This window comes from Prosopis cineraria, unplaced genomic scaffold (assembly GCF_029017545.1).
Source record: "Prosopis cineraria cultivar Desert tree isolate PC_DT_omini unplaced genomic scaffold, ASM2901754v1 PC3, whole genome shotgun sequence".
In the NCBI taxonomy this organism is placed as follows: Eukaryota; Viridiplantae; Streptophyta; class Magnoliopsida; order Fabales; family Fabaceae; genus Prosopis; species Prosopis cineraria.
Window position 1 is genome coordinate 45,526,977 of NW_026555334.1, and position 20,476 is coordinate 45,547,452.

Consider the following 20,476-nt stretch of genomic DNA (forward strand, 5'->3'; position numbering starts at 1 on the left):
CATGGATGAATTTGCAAAGTTGAACGCCCCTTCTCCCAAGTGTAGTGACATGTTAAATAAACGATGCTAGTATTAGCCTACTTTCACTTCTATCAAGCTCCCTCCCTCCTTCCCCCCCCCCCCCCCAAAAAAATGTTAGGCTAAGGTCAATTTAATTCCTTAACTTATTTTCTAACTTCATTTTTTTTATTTTCTATCAATTAAAATACTTTTTTTCATTCTCATGCATAGAAAATACTCTCCCTCTAAATTATAAGAGAATTTAAAAAAAATTATTATTTCAAAATATAAGATAATCTAAAAAATTAAAATTTTATTAATTATAGTTTTCTAATATTACCTTCAAATAAAGAAAAAAATTGAAATAATACTATAATATAGTAATTAAATATAAAAATATATTTTTAAAATTTTAAAATTTTGTTTTAAAAAAATAAATATGTGAAATATTATTATTGCATTTAAGCTATATTATTTTTAAAAATTAAGAAAAGGAAAAAATTTTGTGAATATAAATCATATTAAACATGATTTATTTAACTGTATTAATTTATATATTTTGTACAAATATCATAAATTAATATTTTAATATATTTAGAATGAATCATGAAAAAAATATTAAATTGAAACTTATTATTTAAGTATATTTGTTAAAAAATTTATAAAAATAAATAAAATAAATAAAAAATAAATTGATGGGTTAACTCATTTAGCTTGCTAATTTTCAAGAGTTAAGTTGAAATTTTTTTAACTTGTATAAAAATAAATTAAATTTAATTTAACTTATATTTCTATCCATTTATATGGAGCAACTTATATGAACTGGTCCCTTTTTTCACCTCTATTTCAAGCCAAACAGGCTTTTGTCCCCTTATCCCCAAGTTTATTGCAATTTTCAGATGGGTCTCCTGGCATGCGCGTCAGTACACCTGGGTGTTTTTTTTTTTAAGTCAGTTAAATTATTAGGTCGGCTGTAAGCAAATTTCCTATATTGCCATGGCCTTGCAACGACCTCGATCCATGACAACGGAAGTCAAACGGACAGCTCATACATGGAAGATACATAAAGGGCGTTTACGTCCTTTCGCCCTTGCAACCTTCCAGGCAGTGGAAAGAGCACGGCATCACGCGTCAACTGGAAAACTTTCACGTGTCGGTCAACTTCGCGTGAACCGCACGCTCTTCGGATTCAGAATCCAATCTATGGAGGGTAGAAGTCCACGTGTCCGTTACCCTAACAACCTTACCGGTAGCCACTTGTCCGTTGTTCGCCCAAGCTCCGACCCCACATAAAAGCGGTTCAACTCCGACTCTTGACCAGTCTTTTGATCCCTTCGACCCCAGTTTGATCAGAAAAGTGCGATAAAAAATCCCCTGCAAATCCTGAGAAGGAGCATCCTTCCTCTAAGATCATTCAGATAATAATAATCTTTGCTACCCTCAATTCAATTGGTCGATTTTGGTTTGTCGTCATTTCTCGAGAGAAGGAAGGCTATAGCTATGGTGGCCGAAGCAGACCTTACGTGTCAACGGAGCAACCCTGTGTTGGATGTTCAGTATTTGCCTAACGGGGCAAATATACGTGAGATCGAAGATGCCGCCGCCATCACGCCTCCGAGTTTTGACAGAGTTCGTGCTTCTCCATTAGTGTCTGCCGAGTTACTCAGCCCACAAGAAGTAAGATTGCCAACACCCATGATTTCCTTGTTCTTGTTTCTTCTTGGTTTTTCCTTTTCGATGATACCGAGGGTCATGGAAGCCTATCCAAAATAGTTTGTTTGATTACGTGAATTTGTTTGGTTTCTCAGATCGAGGTAGGCTGTAGAGTTTATTTCTTCATGCGTCATGCGAACTCTTTAGTTAGGTTTCAGGTATCAGCTCATCTATTGAGCGTATCCTCGTGAAGATGTTTAATTGCTATGATGCTTGTTTAGATTTGTCCCAGATTACTGTAGGAATGGCAACTCTCACATTTGGTGTTTATGTAGCTTGATTAACGGAGGAACCGATAGTCGATTCTACTGCATATTTATGTAAACATTAAGCATGAGCGGCAATTGTTGAATATCGGTACCTTTGAAACTACTCGATGAGATGTGTAGGTTGATATTACTTTGAAGGTGTAACATAGTTCCAGTTCGCTACCATGGGTTTTCCCCGCGGTCGTGGAGGTAGATTTTAGAGTGGTCATGATCCGCACCAAGAAGAAGAAGGACATTAATTATCAGTTCTATGCAGGAACGGGTTCTTTGAATAGTTGCAAATATTCATAATTTTGCCTTAGTTTGGGCTTATTGTGCATGCCTTTCCAAACTTGAAATCTTTGAATTGGGATTCTTAATGATCACTATGGGTAAATTAGTTTTCTCTACAAGCCATGCTGAGATTTAAGAGTGAAAGGAGGACGGCTATACTTAATTACGAAATGTTTATATCAATAATGAAATGCATCAAACTCCTTTCATGAGAATAGATACAAGGTTTGCAGAGCATCATTAGTCTTATGAGATCATAAATGCAAAATTTTGCATCAATACCTTCAATATTCTGTGTCACACTTATTTCATCTGTATTTAACTTTTATTTTGTAGGATATTAAAGCTGCTGACAGAATATCAAATGATGCTCTTGATTCTGCTGTTCTTCAATTTGTCCCTAGCATCCGCTCCGGCAGTTTTGCCAACATTGGCCCCCGGAGATACATGGAAGATGAACATATAAAGATAGATGATCTATCTTCTCACATGGGATCACTATATACATTTCCTGAACCAAGTGCCTTCTACGGGGTATGTATCTTTTTAACCTTTAGCTTCCACGATGTTTTGATTTTTGCATGATAGTGTTGTCAATTTAATCTAGGCTTACTTGATAACTCAGGTGTTTGATGGTCATGGAGGACCTGAAGCTGCAGCTTATATCCAGAAAAATGTTATGAGATTCTTCTTTGAAGATGTTAGCTTCCCCCAGACATCTGAAGTAGATAATGTTTTTTTAAAAGAGGCGGAGAACTCCCTCAGAAAATCATTTCTATTGGCTGACTTAGCTTTGGCTGATGATTGCAGTGTGAGCAACTCATCAGGGACCACGGCTCTTATTGCCTTGATATTTGGAAGGTATATTAATGCAGTACGTAGTAAGTTCCCCTTTCTATTTGTAAATTGCGTTTGTTTCCTCTTTGGTATGTTTTTTTTCCCTTTGTTGTTTTTCTTTTGGGTTTACATTAGGAGGGTTTAAACTTTAGGCATTACTCAGTATTCCACTCTACTCGGACTATTTGTGCTAGCCCCAAATAGCTTGATCTAATTATCTATTTTACTTGATCTAATGTTGCATTTTTTTTATTTCTTCCTCCCCTAATTTATAAAACCCAGCTTTTCAGGCAAGATGTTTTAAGATCTATGGTCCTTTACCTGCTGCTGATTTCTGTTGTACTTCTTGTTTGCAGGCGTCTAATGGTGGCCAATGCTGGTGATTGCCGAGCAGTTCTCTGTCGTAAAGGAGAGGCAATTGACATGTCTCAAGATCACAGGCCTGTTTATCCTTCAGAGCGGAGGCGAGTTGAGGAATTAGGTGGTCACGTAGATGATGGTTATCTTAACGGGGTTTTGTCAGTTTCTCGAGCCCTTGGGGACTGGGATATGAAGTTTCCACGTGGTTCTCCCTCACCTTTGATTGCAGAGCCTGAGTTTCGTCAAGTGGTTATAACAGAGGATGATGAGTTCCTTATCATAGGTTGTGATGGAATTTGGGATGTTATGACAAGTCAGCAGGCAGTTAGCCTTGTCCGTAGAAGCCTGAGGCGGCATTATGACCCAGAGCGATGTGCCAGGGATCTGGTCATGGAGGCACTACGCCTTAACACGTTTGATAATCTTACAGTGATTGTTGTGTGCTTTTCTTCTAATTCTATTGATCACAGCGAGCCATCCCCTTCTCATCAGAGGAAATTGAGGTGCTGTAGCCTTTCTGCAGAGGCGCTTTGTAGCTTGAGGAACTTTTTGGAAGGCAATGCAAGCAATTGAACGCGTAATACGGTTTAATCTAATAATTTTTTTTTTTTTTGGGTAGAATATTTACACTGTTTTTGGCTGCTTCAGTTATGACAGGAGAAAAAGCAGCCTTCGATTTTGTGGTTGGTTAGTTGATGTATGTAGCCCTATGGATGATATTGATGAAGATACATGTATCCTGGATTATGTTGTAATAATGGATGATTCGTGATGACAGTCATATTCATAGCATCATTCTTGTGTATAGTTATATATTCATGAATAAAAGATTGTTAAGAATATTCTCTTCATCCATGTGCTGTCAGGCGAATCCAGGCTCTTGTGCGTGAGGCTTGTACAAAGAATGAGTTATACTTTAGACGAAAATGTTGAGGAATGCCAAAGAACGAAGTTATTCTGGTTGGGAGGGACTCCAGCATTTAGCAAGCAGCTGCCTTTGCATGGGTATTTTCCACGTACCTTCTCACTTGTCGACCCCATTGTAATCATTTCTTGGAACGTAATTAAACCCTTGTGAAACTAGACAGAAGAGGGAGGAATCAGGAAAAGAAATAGGGAGGGTGGTGGTGGTAAGCAAAAACTGGGGGAGCGAGCAAGCAGGCTTTGGAATTTTCAAGCGCATAAATCACAGCGTCCACTTTTCCGCATTTTATTCCCCTTTCTCCGCCCTACTGACAGTACATTCCCTTGGGTGACGTGACTACTTCACTTAGGCTTTTGCCGTCCTTTATTTCTGATATTAACATTCTGGTCATGTTATTACAGTATGGTGGTTAATTTGGCAGCTAAACATAGCCTTCTTTCGTTTTCATCATTTTTCTCAGTGCAGGAGGATTCCATTTTACACCCCTGCGCTGGCAACCCAAGGCCGATCGAAGATTCTTATCAAACATCATCTTCCCATTTCTAATGCAGACCTAAGCTGTCGCACCCCTCAATTAATAAGCAGATAAGCACCGTTGGATCAAGCTCCAGCATGGGGCCCACGCCCATTTATGCGCCAGAAAGCCCTGCGGACCCGTTCTTATTTTCCTTAAGAATTCAGGGAAGTCAACCGCAATTAATTAAGCTTCCATGACTATACTCTTAAAAAAGTTAAAAACGTGCCTGGTGGTGGAGTAGGGCACAGGTAACGTCTAAATTTGATTTGCGTTGCTTCCGCAAGTCGAAAATGCTTGACCGTAATGCAACTCGTAACTGTAATGAAAACTCGATGGAAAGATTTTTTAGAACTTTATTTTCGAAGGCTATGGACTTAATAATCAGAGAAGTGAACAGCCGTCACTGTACAAAGGCCTTAATGAACTGAATATGCCGCTGACCTAGTTTAATTTTTGATGTTCATATATCACATGCATGTGTAATTTGTGTTTAAACAATATGATTATTAGATGTGCTAGACACATGAAGTCTCAAATATGATATGAGGATCCCTGAATTCTCTTATTTCAATTTACTTAAATGTGAAGATGCAAAAATGATGATGTAAATATGATCTGGTCATTAGAATTGAAATATGAAGATGCAATGATTGCATCAATGGAATTGAAATAACAAAATTTAAACCTAAGTTCAGAATACAAAGTAAATTTGAGTCAAAAACTAAACAATGAGTGTATCCTTATTTCATCAGTTACCTAAAGTTTAAAATACTTAGGTGCTTGAGACCGTTGTGTCTGAAGAATCAAGAGCTTGTATACGAAATGTCCACTGTTACTAAATATGGTTTAATCCACTGTTACTAAATATGGTTTAATGAGATTTGGGGTTATTGGATAACAATCCCACATTATTTTAACAGTCTTTTATGCTCAATTGCTCCAAATTTCAAGAGTTATGCTTCTTATCTTAGCACGTGTTCAATAGGAAACCTTATTTAAAAGTGAATCAAACCTTGTTTTTAATTGATTATTGGGTCTGACACTTTTGATTCCTTTCTTTTTTCTGTTATTCTAGGCTTTTGTTAATTGATGCCTATTTTAGGTCCAAACAGTAATAAATTTTTACAGCCATATATCACGCCATACCAAAAATAATAAAATTTAAGAGTCTTGGCTCGCAATCACAGTTAGTCTAACAAGGATTATACATTACCAACTGTTAAATGAATATAAAATTTGACTAATTTCCATGGTAGAATTCCTTGCCCGACGACCAGTCAATGGTCCTTTTTAAATTTGGGGACACGAGGCAATATAAACGTCACACCCATGAGCTTTTACCTGCAGGTTTTGAGGAGTCCGTGTACGAACTATGAATCAAGGAAGCAGCTCACTGCAGATGCCGAAGCAAAGGTAAAGGGTTTTCATAGATCCGCCACCACGTAGCCAATATTTCACTGATTATATCCAATGATCTCTTCTCCTTCTATGAACTGGTATAGGTTGGAGGGGAAGGTGGCTCTCGTCACCGGAGCTGCCAGTGGAATCGGGGAAGAGACTGTGCGACTGTTCGCTGATAACGGTGCCTTCGTTGTAGCAGCAGACCTTCAAGACGAACTGGGTCTTCAAGTCACGGCTTCCATAGGCTCCAAGAGAGTGAGTTACCATCACTGCGATGTCAGAGATGAACAGCAGGTCGAGGAAACAGTAAATTACGCCCTGCAAAAATATGGCAGCCTAGATATCCTGTTCAGCAACGCCGGAGTACTTGGCTCACTATCCGGCATCCTCGATCTTGATCTGAATGAGTTCGACAGCACCATAGCCACAAATGTTCGTGGCGTGGCCGCAACGATCAAACATGCTGCTCGTACTATGGTCGCGAGGAACATCCGCGGATCTATCATTTGCACCGCCAGCGTGGCGGCTTGTGTCGGAGGAACGGGGCCTCAAGCTTACACCGTATCGAAGCATGCTCTTGTCGGACTGGTACGATCCGCGTGTAGCGAGCTTGGGGCTTATGGGATTAGAGTGAACTGTGTGTCCCCTTTTGGAGTTGCCACGCCTCTTGCATGTTCGACCTTCAATCTTGAACCTCATCAAGTTGAAGCTAATAGCTCTTCCAAGGCTAATCTCAAGGGGATCGTGTTAAAGGCGAGGCATGTTGCAGAAGCAGCTTTGTTTCTTGCTTCTGATGATTCTGTTTACGTCAGTGGACACAACTTGGTGGTTGACGGTGGCTTCTCCGTGGTTAAAAATAGTTTTTCTCCCATCTAATTTTTTCTATGCCTTCTCAAGAAGGCAATAATATACCATCAATCAGATGACTTCTTTCTATTCTCTTTCAAGTTGGGACCAAATTACCTAATTTTTTGCGTCTCAATAGTCACTGCTGCCACTTCCCATGTGCATTTCCTCCTGAATATTAATGAATTACGTGTTGTCTCTCCTTTTCTATTTCTCTCATCATAAATTCAACCATCTTTGTTTTCTATTACTCGATTTATATATATAGAGTATGTTCTCGGATAGTTGCAGTTGCTTCCTTCATGTTCGGTTTCGGTTCTTTATTCTTACTGGGTCTAATTTGCTCCCTTCTTGAATTAATGTAGTCAGTATCGATCAGCTGCTATTGGTGATAATTAGGTGAGTCTCTCTAGCAAGTTAAAATTGTCATTTTTACCTCAACGAAGTTGACCACTGAGAATCATGAGTTGATAGTGTTGAAAATGTTTGCTCAAAAAAAAAAAAAAGATAGTGTTGAAAATGAAATCAAGTGGCTCGAATATTCATATATAGCTCAGAAGGGAAGGATTATCACATCAGATTTTTCAGTTTCACTCTTATGCGCGAGCCAGACCAGAAGGAGACCATAGTCATGTGGTTCGAGGTTATTTAATTGCAAAAACATTGGGAATGCAAATAATATACATGCTCCGAGGGAGACCAATCATATATAGTTAATATGGCCGGTCTAAAATCCATGTGCCTCGTTCATTCTGCCCCACAATCTTCACATTCTCAACGCCGTAATTATCCTGAATTTCCCTCAGTTTGAAATATAAATCCTCAGGACGATTCTCATGCAATCGAATTCGAAACAGAAGGTCAATATTTGGCACTGTGGAAAAAGAACAATAACTTACGCTTCCTTCATACGTACTTAAAAATTAATGACCAACCTGTGCTGCTGGATCTAACGGTGATCATTGCAGACTCTTACCCATATATGTATATTATATTATTATTGATCATCCGTCGCCCGTGATCCCACAAGTTCAGGAAGAAATACGTGAACTTCCAAGTATAGCGAAACGGATATACGTCCTCCTCTAATCCTATTTAAAAAGAATACTTTAAAAAAAAATTTTAAAACTTATTAACTACATCTGTAAATTTAATAATTTTTTAATTTTACTCCTATTAAATATACACGCATTAACTTATTTTCTCTTTCAAATATTCAATGAAAATCAAATGAGACAATTTAAAATAAAAATTTAATGAGATCATTTATGAATAGAATAAAAAAAATACCTTTATATTATAAATAAGACTGAAGAGAATATCTTCTCTCTTCCAAACACCATATAATACAAGCTTCCCTTGATTAATGTTGAACCTTCTTGAACTTCATAACTGATCTCACTCACATTCACATTATATAATATGCTCCCTCTGAACCACAATTATTTTAAAAAAAATGAAGTAAAACTTTAATTTCTTAAAAAAAATTTATATTTTTTAATTATATTCTTGTTGAATGCTCTATATAAATGTTTTAATAATAACTTCAATGTATTATTTTTTTTGAAAAAGAGTAATCAATAAAATAGAAATATAATTAAAAAAAACAATTATAAAAATTACTTAATGTCTCATATTTTGACCTAAGCAAGACTTCTAAAAAATATCATATATTATGGTGCAAAGAAAATGATAAACAAGCGCCCCAGATACAATGTTATCAGCCTAATAAAATGCAATGCATAGAATAGTTTCGTAAAGCTGGGTTTAATTATTACTCAGAAAATTAAACATAAATGCATTGGATCTCAAACTCAACCTAATTCAATGAAGAGAATATCACAGCTGTGGGATACTGTTGACTTTGTTAAAAAATAAATATACGAGAGTACAGTGCACAATATGCAAGTCACTCGCAGCTTTAATTTTTTAATTTGATTTCACATTTTAATGTGTTACATGCTACTGCACACATCCTTGATATCTACAAGATTCAAGTTAAAAAGTTATAATAAAAAATATGCTATGGCATGGTATAAAGGAGAGCTAGCACAAAAGGAAACTAGTAAATATGGTAATTGGATCGTCATAGCTACTCATGATAATGATAATAATTGTGCTATATTTACAAATCCTCTCTCCTGAGCTTAGAAGATTGATTGAGATAAATTAAAAAAAAAAAATTTACACTGTAGTCTTGTGTGACCTGATCGTAACCTTACTTCCGAAACAACAACAACAAAAAATTGACCACCAAATGCATGATTAAAAGGAAATTTTAACAGGCATGGCCTGCTATGTCAGACGCCAGTCCCTGAATTTTGATATCGCACTCAATGATTATCTGATTCCCAAGAAAACAAAAATAATCACTTCACAGACTTGCTCCTTGAACATTTGAACGGATCCTTCCCTTCAAGTCAGAGTATGAAAGCCATGGAAAGGCTTCAACAATAATTTCAGATGAGACACTATAAGCAAAGCAATCTATTGCTTCACAAACACTCCAACTATCTTACTCCACTTCAGTCGTATACTATATATAAGTTGCTTTTAACTTGCAGAACCAAGTTAAGTTAGTTGAAGAAAAAAATTGCCTTAATATTGAATCACTTCACATTTTTGCCCATCACCAACAATCAGTTTAAATAATTGAAATGTCTCTCCACAGATGCTGGTGTCTGGCCCAATTGTAAGATTAAATGCTTCTTATTATAATTGCTTCAAGCATCTCTCTCCAACGTGGAGAGAGAATGGCAGAAGAGAGAAACAAGCTAAACAAAGGGAGAGGATGTGCCAACGTGAGATCCAAAATGAGTGACTTACAAATGTTTCGAGTGCAAAATCTTCTATTCAATAATTCGTTCTCATAGTCTACGAAACCGAAACGACTAGAAGCAGAAAATTTCAGTGACTATACTACAATGACAATGGGAATTCAATGCCCGATCAGCAACAGATATGACACAGTAATTGTGGGATTCTGTGCCGCAATGAGAACGTATCCATAATGTCATACGTGTGACAAAAGTCTTACTCCATCGAATGGCAATTAGTCTAAGAAACGGCATGGCATACATAATAAACCATAACCGGACTTCAATTGCGTAAATTATATGAGAAAGAAATTCGGTCATGAAAGGAAAGGGAACCATACAACAAAGTTTACTAGAAACTGAAAAACCAAAACAAAATAAAACTCAAAAATGTTAAAGGGGATATAAAATTGAAAACCACAAAAAACTACAAGTTTCAGAACTTATAGATGAAAATCCTCTCGAATATACCACATATTATAAAACATAATATAAAATAACGTCTGAAAATCGGTCTAATGACAAAGAAAATGTAATTGAGGAACAAGATTCGCTTAATAAGTTCGTTCAGTCACCGCCGGCTTTCTGATAAACATAGGTAAGGCCACACTTACCACAATAGTGCCTATCAAAGTGATTGGCCATAAAGGTGCCAGCTCCGCATTCAGCATTCGGGCACTCCTTCCTGAGCCTCTGAACCTTCCCAGAGTCATCGACCTTGTAAAACTGTAGGACAGCGAGCTTCACCTTCTTCTTCTTGTGCTTGATCTTCTTGGGCTTTGTGTAGGTCTTCTTCTTACGTTTCTTGGCACCACCGCGGAGGCGAAGAACAAGATGTAGGGTGGACTCCTTCTGGATGTTGTAGTCAGCAAGGGTTCGTCCATCCTCGAGTTGCTTGCCAGCGAAGATGAGGCGCTGTTGGTCAGGAGGAATGCCTTCCTTGTCTTGGATCTTGGCCTTCACGTTATCAATTGTATCTGACGACTCAACCTCTAAGGTTATCGTCTTGCCTGTAAGGGTTTTCACAAAGATCTGCATCTTCGGATGCAGATAGGGAGTGATGGTGCCTGTCAGATGTGGGGGATTTAGCTCTCTGGGCTTCGGCGAGGGTTAGCGGAAGGGATGAAGGGGATTGTGATTTTTAGGGCTTTGTTGCGGGGGCGGGGCCGGGGAGTGGGGTGTGGGGATGCGGCCTGTAATTACGAGATTGTCCCTGTGACTGGGGAATATTAGAGAGCTGAATCTAAAACCTATCAGGTTGCGTTTGATTGAAGAAAGAGGAGGATTTTAGTGTTACTTCGTTTGGTTCAAGAGAAAAAAAAAAATAATTATATATAAATAATTTTATTTTTATTTTATTAATATTGAGATATTAAAAAAGTACATTATGCATCTTTTAAACTTATCATGGATGGCATATCAATTAAGGTGTGACAAATTTTATCCCTTCTTTCTTAATTCCCTCCAATTTTTCAAGTCAAAGAGGGAGGGAGGTAAAATCCACCCCTCTCCCCTCCAAATAAACAGCCCCTTAATATCTTACATTTTGTAAAGTGTACTAGTTGTCTTTATATATATATATATATATAATGGGTTTTCCTCTTTGCCCTTGCTATTTTTAAAAATAATATTGGTGCTCGATACTTCACTTCTTTCTTTTTTTTGTATTGCACTTTTTACTATTCATTTAACAGTAAATTTCCAACCCTACCCTTTCAATTCTTCCCAAATCGTCTGAGCTCCCCTTCTCATTTTTCCATGTCTCTAGGATGCCCTTCTTTCTTATGCCATTGAAATTATCAGTAGAGGCTTGATGGGTTAACCAATCTATGCATTTGTTCGCTTCTCTAAAAACATGATCAAAGATAACAGTGCAGTCTCACATAATGGGATATCTAATTTCATTGATAGTAGTAGAAAGTGGGTGATTGGTAAAAAACTCATTATAAATTAATGAGAGAGCTTCAGTAGAATCAAAGTAGACATTAACTTTGTTAAGCTTTTTAGCCCAACAGATGTCAAGTCATTCCAAAATACCCATAAATTCAATTGCTGTATTCGAATGATATTCAAGACATTTGGAGAAGCCTTTAATCCAATTGCCTTGTTTGTTCTGGATGAGATCACCACAAGAGGCTGCATTAAGGGAGTTGACTAAGCCATCTATATCTAACCTAACCCATCATTCCTTAGGGGGATTCATTTAGCTTTAGTTATATCGTTGTTTTAAGTCAAAAAGTCACTTTTATATTAGAGGTATTGATCCCTAATATCCTAACTACCGGTGAAAACAATGTCTCTATCATGATTGTCTTCTTTGGAATAGACATTTTTGCATCTTTCTTTCCAGATGTTCTAACACACATGGTCAAAGAGTCTCTGCCAAGAAATCTTCCTTGCCCAAGCATTGTCTACATCATTATCGACATTCCAAATTAACCAATCTTGTAAATGAAGAGAAAAGAATGTGTTAATTTTAAATTGTTCGAATAATTTTAACTAAACCTCTTTTGATTTCTTGCAATCTCTCGAAGTATATATAGTTAAATCCAAAGAGTTGCAACCAAAAAGGCATGTTCTGTGACAAGGATTGCCCCCATTAGAGTAAGTGAATTTAGGTTGAATACGATCTCAAGCAGCTTTCTAGGGAAACCTTTTCCTCCTTTCATGCCCATGCTACTTCTTCCTTCAATTATTTTAAAAAAATAATATTACTCAAAATAAATTGAGGAGGCATATGTACAAAAGTTCAGAAATGAAACCCTTAACGTGTTTCTATAATTAGAATAAGCATAATTTTTTATTATTTTCATAATTTCATCATTTAACATAAAAAAAATTAATGATGCCCTTACCTATTACTTCTTATGTTTTATGCTCTTATGATACATTTTTTTAGTCTTTTTATTATTGTTAAATAATAATGTAGCCCTAAACTATAGATTTAGAAGCATTTGGGACTTTAAACTTATTTTTGATGTAATGCTCTCCTTTAACTTTTTAAAATACTGCAATCTAATCCCTACTATTAATAAAAATTAAATCTAACCATTAGTTAATAAAAAGACATAAAGTGACCAAAATATTATACTAAGGAATCTAAAAATTATAAACAATAACCCAAAAATCACATACAATAATTGATAAATTTTTTGGTCTCTTTTGTAATTTCTAGAGTTATTTCCTATCATTTTTTAGTTAATTAATGATTAAAGTTAACCTTTGTTAATGGTAAAAGCTAGATTGTACTGTTTTTAAAATTTGAATAGGAATATCATACCAAAAATTAGTTTTAGATGTAAGGTTGCCATTATTATTCAATGCTTAACTACATACTCTAAAGGTAATCATGGATTTAACCTAAAAGAATTACCCTTATATTAGAAAACCTCTACGGTTATTCAAAAGTCAAAATATTTAGAAATGAGATCCAAGGTTTTCAAGCTTTTAAAACATAATAATTAAACTTTATAAGTCAAAGTTAGAGTAGAAATATTCATGGAAGCATAGAATACCGATTAGTTTTAAAGCATTTGCATTTAAGTTGAAAAACAATCCTTCAATATAAAAACAGGGGGATGTGTCGTGGCTTGTGGCATACGCATCATGGCTTGCTTCTCTCTATACCATGCGCTGCAACACATTACAGAGAATTGATAGAACTGTTGATGTCATTTGACAGCAATAAGGGAAAACTTCCAACAAGCCTTGAATTTCCGTCCGACATCTGATTAAAGTAATTTAGGTGACAATAAGCTCTTTCAAAGCTCTAGTTAATGGTATTAGTTTCAATCACAATTCATTTATCAATCAAAAGTTAGAAATCCACTTGCAAACTCACTCCTCTTCACGCATAAATTACAATTAAGACATCCAAAATCATAATCAAGTGCTGGAAGCTCACAACTATCCCTCGACCAGACTCAATATAACTTATACAAAATGTAACATCTTAGAGAATTTAACCCCCTAATTAGTTGAATAAATGCAGTTAATTGAGTAAATTAATATGGTGCATGGTTATAAAAAACTAACAGTTGTTATGGGTTGTGATTTTAACCCTAGGATTAAGTCTAGAGAAAGTCTGGCCACTTGGATATTAAAAAGTGAAAAAAAACAAAGAGAAAAGGCTTTGTGCCATATGCCTTAGCGCATGCACAAGATGCCATGGCACACAGGCCAATCAAAGCATAAACATCTCTCTCTGTATCACATGCCACGACACACGGTAGCATTTTTGCATAAATAAAGTTGTGAAACTAAAGGGAAATAGAGGTAAAGCAAAAGGGAGAACTAAGAAGCTCATGGAAGCCTCTGTTAGGGCTTGAAGGATTTAAGTATTAGGAGTACTTTGGAGCTTCTAAATAATAGAGGTAGGTTTTTTAAGCTTAAATCTCTCTTCCTCTTCTATTTTTCTTGAATATAAAAGTTAGGGTTTAGTTGAGAAAGTTAATTTTTGGTTCATAGAGGTTATGAATTTAAACCTTTTGACTTAAATAAAGTTAATAGGAGTTGTTTAGGTTATTTAAACCTATTATTTATGACTCTATGCATTTGTGGTTGTTAAAAGTCAAAAATATTTGAAATTCCACCATTAATGAGGTAGATGGAGTAATGTGATTCCATTAATAATTGTTTAGGAGTTCAATGAAGTTAACGAAGTTAAAGAAAGCTAATAAACCTTGTGGATACCTTTATATATAATGATATTGAATCGAGAAAGTATTAAAGTGTAGAGATAGATATTGATAATTATTTAAAAAGGGACATTGATGACTTATATTGTAATTAAATGTAGTATGAACATATTTGGTAGTATTCAAGCATTGTGAAGGCTTTAGAAGTGGTAAATTGAGGGGTAAACTTTTGACTTTTCAAAAATTTAAGGTAACCAGGAGAATTCTTTATGTGCTTTTATATATTAATTGAAGCATGTAAAATTATTTGAAATATGAGTATGGCATAAAATATTTAAAAATCAAATATTATGCTTTTTGTGGAGTTAAATGATTTTGTTAGTGTGAAGTTCAATAAAATAGTATTTAGGGAGTTCAATGATGTAATTTATATAGAGTTTAATGATGTATAAAATAGGGAGTTCAATGATTATTTGTTATGTGTTTGTGTATTAACCGCATGTGGCATGAGTTCTATGATAACGTTAAGCACACTGTTAATTGAGTATTTTACATACTGTGTAATATTGCATTTTTATGCATTGTATGCTCATGAGAGGCAGGAGTTCATCTAAGTAGAAGAGTAGAGAATTAAAATTCACATAGTAAGGCTACTATTAGAACTTAATGGTTTGCCTGGATTTGTTTATACTTATCGTCCCACTTGTTTAACGATGGACTGTCTTACTTGTTCTATGAGGACTCAAACCTAACTAATATTTACACTTGTTCGATGATGAGCTAGTTTAAAGAGAATGACATCTCATAGTGTGAGATTTGAGAAAAACTGTAACCCACAAGTTAGGCAATATTGATCGGGTAGCCCCTCACACATGAATGGCTAGGTAGTCTTATTTCATAGATGTTCCCAATGTGTTATAGCCCACGGTTTCATGTCAGAGTCATAAAGAAGTTATAAGGGAGGTACAATCATGCATATTGTGATAAAAAGGATACCTGGTTATCTATATTGCGTCCTTTAAGATAAAATAATGTGATTAAACTTGTATTATTATTATGAACATTAATTTTCATGGTATTATTTCATCAATTTATGTCATTAATAATGAAAAATACAAATATGAGCTTGAATATGTTAATTTGATTTGAGTATGATAATGTTTTGCCACTTTCTTTTAAATTAATTAACGTGCATCAGTATAAGTTAGATAAATCTTAGTTACAGAGTGCTTGTACTCATCCCTTTCTTTTCAATATTATAGGAGCTAGTTCAGTGGATCAGGATTAAGGCATAGCATTACTATCCTACCAGTAGGCCGCACTTCCATTTTGATTATTATGTGTATAAATTGCATGATATTGCGAACTAAGAAAATACATGCTTTTGGTTTACTCGTACAATGAGAATGTTGAATCAAATTATGTATTTTAAGCCCTAGGATGTATATATATTAATTGTGAGTTTGGAAAGAGCCAAAGTATTAGTGCAAGTAAGGAGTGAGAGGAATGTGATTGTTATTAAATAACTATGATGATTATGCATTTAAGACTGCCCTTTCTATTCTTGTGATTGAAGGGGTTAAGCATTGAAAATATGTTTAATGTGATGAATTAATGATATGGTGTACTACACAGGTTCGATATAGTCTATTAAATATGGTTTAAGGTGTAAATTTGGCTTTTGACACTTAAAACGTGTATTGGACACCCAAGTTATATAATATGATTAAAAAGGAGAAAGTTTTGAAATGGGTGCCTAATTTTTTATTGTAAAATGTTATGATTGTAAAATCAGTATCATTAGCTAAAATTAGGAGAAAGCTCTGTGTAGACATCTAGATTGCCTCAATCAAATGTCGAATGAAGAAATGAGACATGTTGAAAGTTTACTATTGCAGCTGTCAAATGACAGCAATAATGCTGTCAAATGTGTGCAATGCGTCGCGGTGCGTGGCACCTGAGCTACAATTCATGGCACAAAGACGCTTGTGCCACAGCACATGTTTCTTTTTCCTACACTGTTTTGTTGCTTCTACTTATTATGCAAATGCTTTGACTCATAAAAGACCACATGCTTCCACATACCATTTGCACTTTGATTTATATACATAAAGGTGTTTTATCATGTTGGAAAACTTTAAAAAACTTGGGATTCCACTTTGATAAATGTTACAACTTGAAAATTCTTATTTGGGGTTAATCATTTGATTTCCTTGAAATTGGAGTTAACTAATAAATAGCAAAGGAAACCTTACACAAAACACCATATCACTCTAATAACATATACAACATCTTTTTAATATTCAACCCTTTAATATAAAAAATAACAGGGGGAGTCAAATTTTACATAAACCATCATAATAATTATCATAATATTGCATTTACACATTTTCTTTACTTGCACTAATATTTTAACTCTTTCTAAATGCTCACATTCATAGCATATGCAACCTATAGCTTAAAATACAATTTTCAACATTCACTATAAATAGTGCGAGTAATATAAAAGAATGCAACTTTTAATTAGCATTATCAATTCAAACACGCATTATAACTAAATTAATGAAGGCGTACTACAATTAGGAATGACATTCCAAAAGCTTCGATGCTTTCCTTCAGCCTTGACTCGAGCTCGCTCCTGTAAGTATTGAAGAGAGAGGAGCAAGTGCAGCCACTCAATAATTAAAGTACAACTAGCCTAGATAAATACAAGTTAATCAATTATGTTAGTGCAAGTGATAAAACAATAATATGACATGTGTATACAATTACTTCAAGTACTATCCTTAACCACAATATTAATAACCATGTGGCCGGACACAATTATACGTTATATTTCACATTATTTGCAATCATCAAGTTATACAAGGGACACGATACTAATAGCCATGTACCTCCATCAATGTTATGCATGACCACGATAATAACAATCATGTGGCCATAAAATGATGTGCATAATCCCATCTTTATATTCTCTTAATACCTCTAATATGAAACCATGGGCTATTCTCTAAGGAATTTGTTCATGTGATTAAACTACCCAATCCTTCTACTCGTAAGGAGTTACCCAACCAAAACTACTACACTCACTTATAAATAATAATTTTTCATAAATCTCACATTATGAGGTACCATACCCTTAAGCTAGCTTTCTCATTGAATAAATGAAAACTAATTATGTTTGAGTCCCTTATTGAATAAGTGGGACAGACCCTCATAAAACAGGTAGGAAGATAAAATGTAGAGGTAAGCCATTGAGTTTCAAATGAGGGCCATACCATATAGATTTAATAGCTCTACTCCCCTCCCCAACCGGATTCCCACATTTTATGATCATGCAATGTAATTCAGGCTTAACACCTATCGTGCATAATCTCAATCATGTTCTTGCTGCAACATATATGTGCATCATATATAAAACATGCAACCTTTTGTAACACCTTAAAATTTTCAAACCAATTTTTCGTAAATTATTAGTTCAATGAAATTACTTTTTATTTTTTTACATCATCAAACTCTTATCATGGTAGAAAAATTTTTACCATGATAATAAATAACTAAACTTCTTTTCAAAACTCTACTATGGTAGAAAAGAGTTTATCATATTAATAAAATATTTTACAAATAGCCTATCATAGTAGAAAGAATTTAACATAATGAATAAACTCTACCATGATAATTGAAAATACATTTATAATAAAATTTTACCTAACGAAAAATAATATAAAAATAATTCATATAAAAAATGATAATTTTTAAACCAGCATTTAGTATAAAAGCCTATCTTAAGGTGGCAGAATCCCAAACAATTTCTAAATACATTTTTTTCATATTGTTATGTGAACTAAAAATCAATTAGAACCATGAGGGACAGACAGGATCCTCATGACATGATATTCAAGTCAGTTCAAGAATCAAGAAGGACAGACATGATCCTCTTAATCATAATAAATACAGTTAATAAAAAGAATTAGAGTCTATATGCTCCATAAAATAAGGTATGTCCTAAATTGGCACTAAATACATTGCATGATCCAAAATAAGAGGCAACATAAAAGATGGTGTCTCATGCACCAAGGTTACGCATCTGGTGCTTTCTCGACCGAACTCACTCTTGTAAAAATATTAACCATGAGGGATGAGACTTAAAAGTCTCAATAACCAAAAATTAATATGTAATGATGCATATGGATGTAACTAATCATGCGATTGCTAAGTGGGCACACAAAAACGTTTAACCGAACACTATTTTCAATCAAACCAAACAAGTATTTAATTGCATGACTACACCTTATATCCTCCTTTCACCATGCCTGGATGCCAAATCACCTGGCCAAAGGTGAGTTGGACCAAGCTACATACCACTCATTGGGTCCAATGAGGGCTTACCACGTAGTAATAATTAACCAAACAAAAATTCTCAATAATATCATATATTAAAATACCCTGATAAGTCATGCATCATTTAAATATCCAAACAAGAATATAACTAAATAATAATATCTCATCATGATAAACAAAAATAAATTTTGACCTATTTAGCAATAATTCCAAACAAGTATGTAATAGTATTTAGTAATTCATAATTTTTCCAAGCAACAAAATAACACATAATCAATCACATACACACCCATCACAACACATTAATAATGGTTAACTTGTGTCTTGAACAACAAGTTCCCCTTCACAACTCCTTTTTCACCACTCTCTTTATCAATACAATCTACATAATTATTTTATAATACTATATATTAATTTTACATTAAAATTAATAAATGACTCTAATTTAAAGAGTTAGAAAGTCTTAGGCTTAAGATCCACATTAATACTAATTTAAGGTTCATGCCTCATTTAATTTTTCAAATTTTTTTTCTAAAATTATCACACCATAATAAACTATTTTTAAGCCTCAAATCACCTCTAGTATCACAATTTCATCCTTTTATATTCAAAAAATTTTATCTAAAAATAAATCAAAAATTTTAAAATTACCCTGAAGCCTCAAATCAGCATTTTATAACCTTAAAAATATATATTCATACTTAAATAAATATTTAATAATGAGAGGTTTAGCCCTACATCTCGAATTCAACATAAATTCAACCGTATAGATCTAGAGTTTAACTCAAAAATTCTTAAACATGAGTTTTAACCTTAAAAAAAATATTTTATAATATTTATTATATTTTTAAAACTTCAACGTGTATTTTTAATCTATCATATCATCAAATTAACTATCCTATAGAAAAATTCTAATCAAAATATTTGCTCTACTATACAAAATAATTATATCATCAGAAAGCTAATATTATTTAAGAAATAACTATGAAATTAATTTTGTAACTAAATAATTTTTTAAATGTTAATCTAAACAGGAAAGTTGGAGCATACCTGAAAAAAAAAAAGAAAACAAATCCCTTGCGCAGAAGGTAGAGCAACGTGAGAGGGAGAGAGGGAGAGATGGCAAAAAATAATATAAAAATAAAATTATGGGTCCCATAATTATATTAAACAAAACTCTAGGTTTGAATTTAATTATTTAAACTCTTGGGCCATAAGTTATAATTTCCTTCAAATTGTATCTTAGTCCTTCATGTTTCCTAACGCACGTACCTTCTCCTTTTATACATGGAGACACCTTTTTTCTTTCCATATTTAACCAATGTGGGACCTAAAAAAAATAACCTTTCACCTTTTTTTTTGTTCCTTCCACCTTCTCTTTTTTTTTAACTAACACACACATAAAAAATTATTTATATATTCTAAATTTTAAAATTATATTTTAACTAAATACTTCTTATGTGATTTTAAATTTAAATTTTTAATTCATAATTAAATGCCTAACCATAATATTATTTTCGAATAACCTCAAATAATATAAA

General features: G+C 34.2%; 3 protein-coding genes across 6 annotated transcripts; 2 read left to right on the forward strand and 1 right to left on the reverse strand.

The window, feature by feature from the left end:
* The first annotated feature begins 1,338 nt into the window (after positions 1-1,338).
* Positions 1,339-4,679, forward strand: LOC129306020 (probable protein phosphatase 2C 49). Of its 3 annotated transcripts, XR_008592101.1 has the most exons (6): positions 1,339-1,677; positions 2,592-2,789; positions 2,881-3,116; positions 3,449-4,029; positions 4,319-4,457; positions 4,541-4,679. XR_008592101.1 is itself a non-coding variant. In XM_054946314.1 (5 exons), the coding sequence occupies exons 1-4, from the start codon at positions 1,501-1,503 to the stop codon at positions 4,023-4,025; spliced, it is 1,188 nt and encodes a 395-aa protein (XP_054802289.1). In that variant the 5' UTR covers positions 1,339-1,500; the 3' UTR covers positions 4,026-4,029; positions 4,329-4,452. The 3 variants fall into 3 exon arrangements, 2 of the variants coding, with proteins under 2 accessions (XP_054802289.1, XP_054802288.1); XM_054946314.1 differs by lacking the exon at positions 4,541-4,679 and having other exon boundaries at positions 4,329-4,452; XM_054946313.1 differs by lacking the exons at positions 4,319-4,457; positions 4,541-4,679 and having other exon boundaries at positions 3,449-4,294.
* Positions 4,680-5,004: 325 nt separating this feature from the next.
* LOC129306021 (short-chain dehydrogenase reductase 3b-like) lies at positions 5,005-7,349 on the forward strand. Of its 2 annotated transcripts, XM_054946316.1 has the most exons (3): positions 5,005-5,142; positions 6,242-6,307; positions 6,397-7,349. In XM_054946316.1, exons 2-3 carry the CDS (start codon positions 6,267-6,269, stop codon positions 7,169-7,171), a joined length of 816 nt encoding a protein of 271 aa, XP_054802291.1. In that variant the 5' UTR covers positions 5,005-5,142; positions 6,242-6,266; the 3' UTR covers positions 7,172-7,349. The 2 variants fall into 2 exon arrangements, with proteins under 2 accessions (XP_054802291.1, XP_054802290.1); XM_054946315.1 differs by lacking the exon at positions 5,005-5,142 and having other exon boundaries at positions 6,169-6,307.
* A 2,999-nt stretch (positions 7,350-10,348) lies between these two features.
* Positions 10,349-11,125, reverse strand: LOC129306384 (ubiquitin-40S ribosomal protein S27a). Its single transcript, XM_054946965.1, has one exon. It carries the CDS (start codon positions 10,993-10,995, stop codon positions 10,525-10,527), a length of 471 nt encoding a protein of 156 aa, XP_054802940.1. The 5' UTR covers positions 10,996-11,125; the 3' UTR covers positions 10,349-10,524.
* Positions 11,126-20,476: the final 9,351 nt, after the last annotated feature.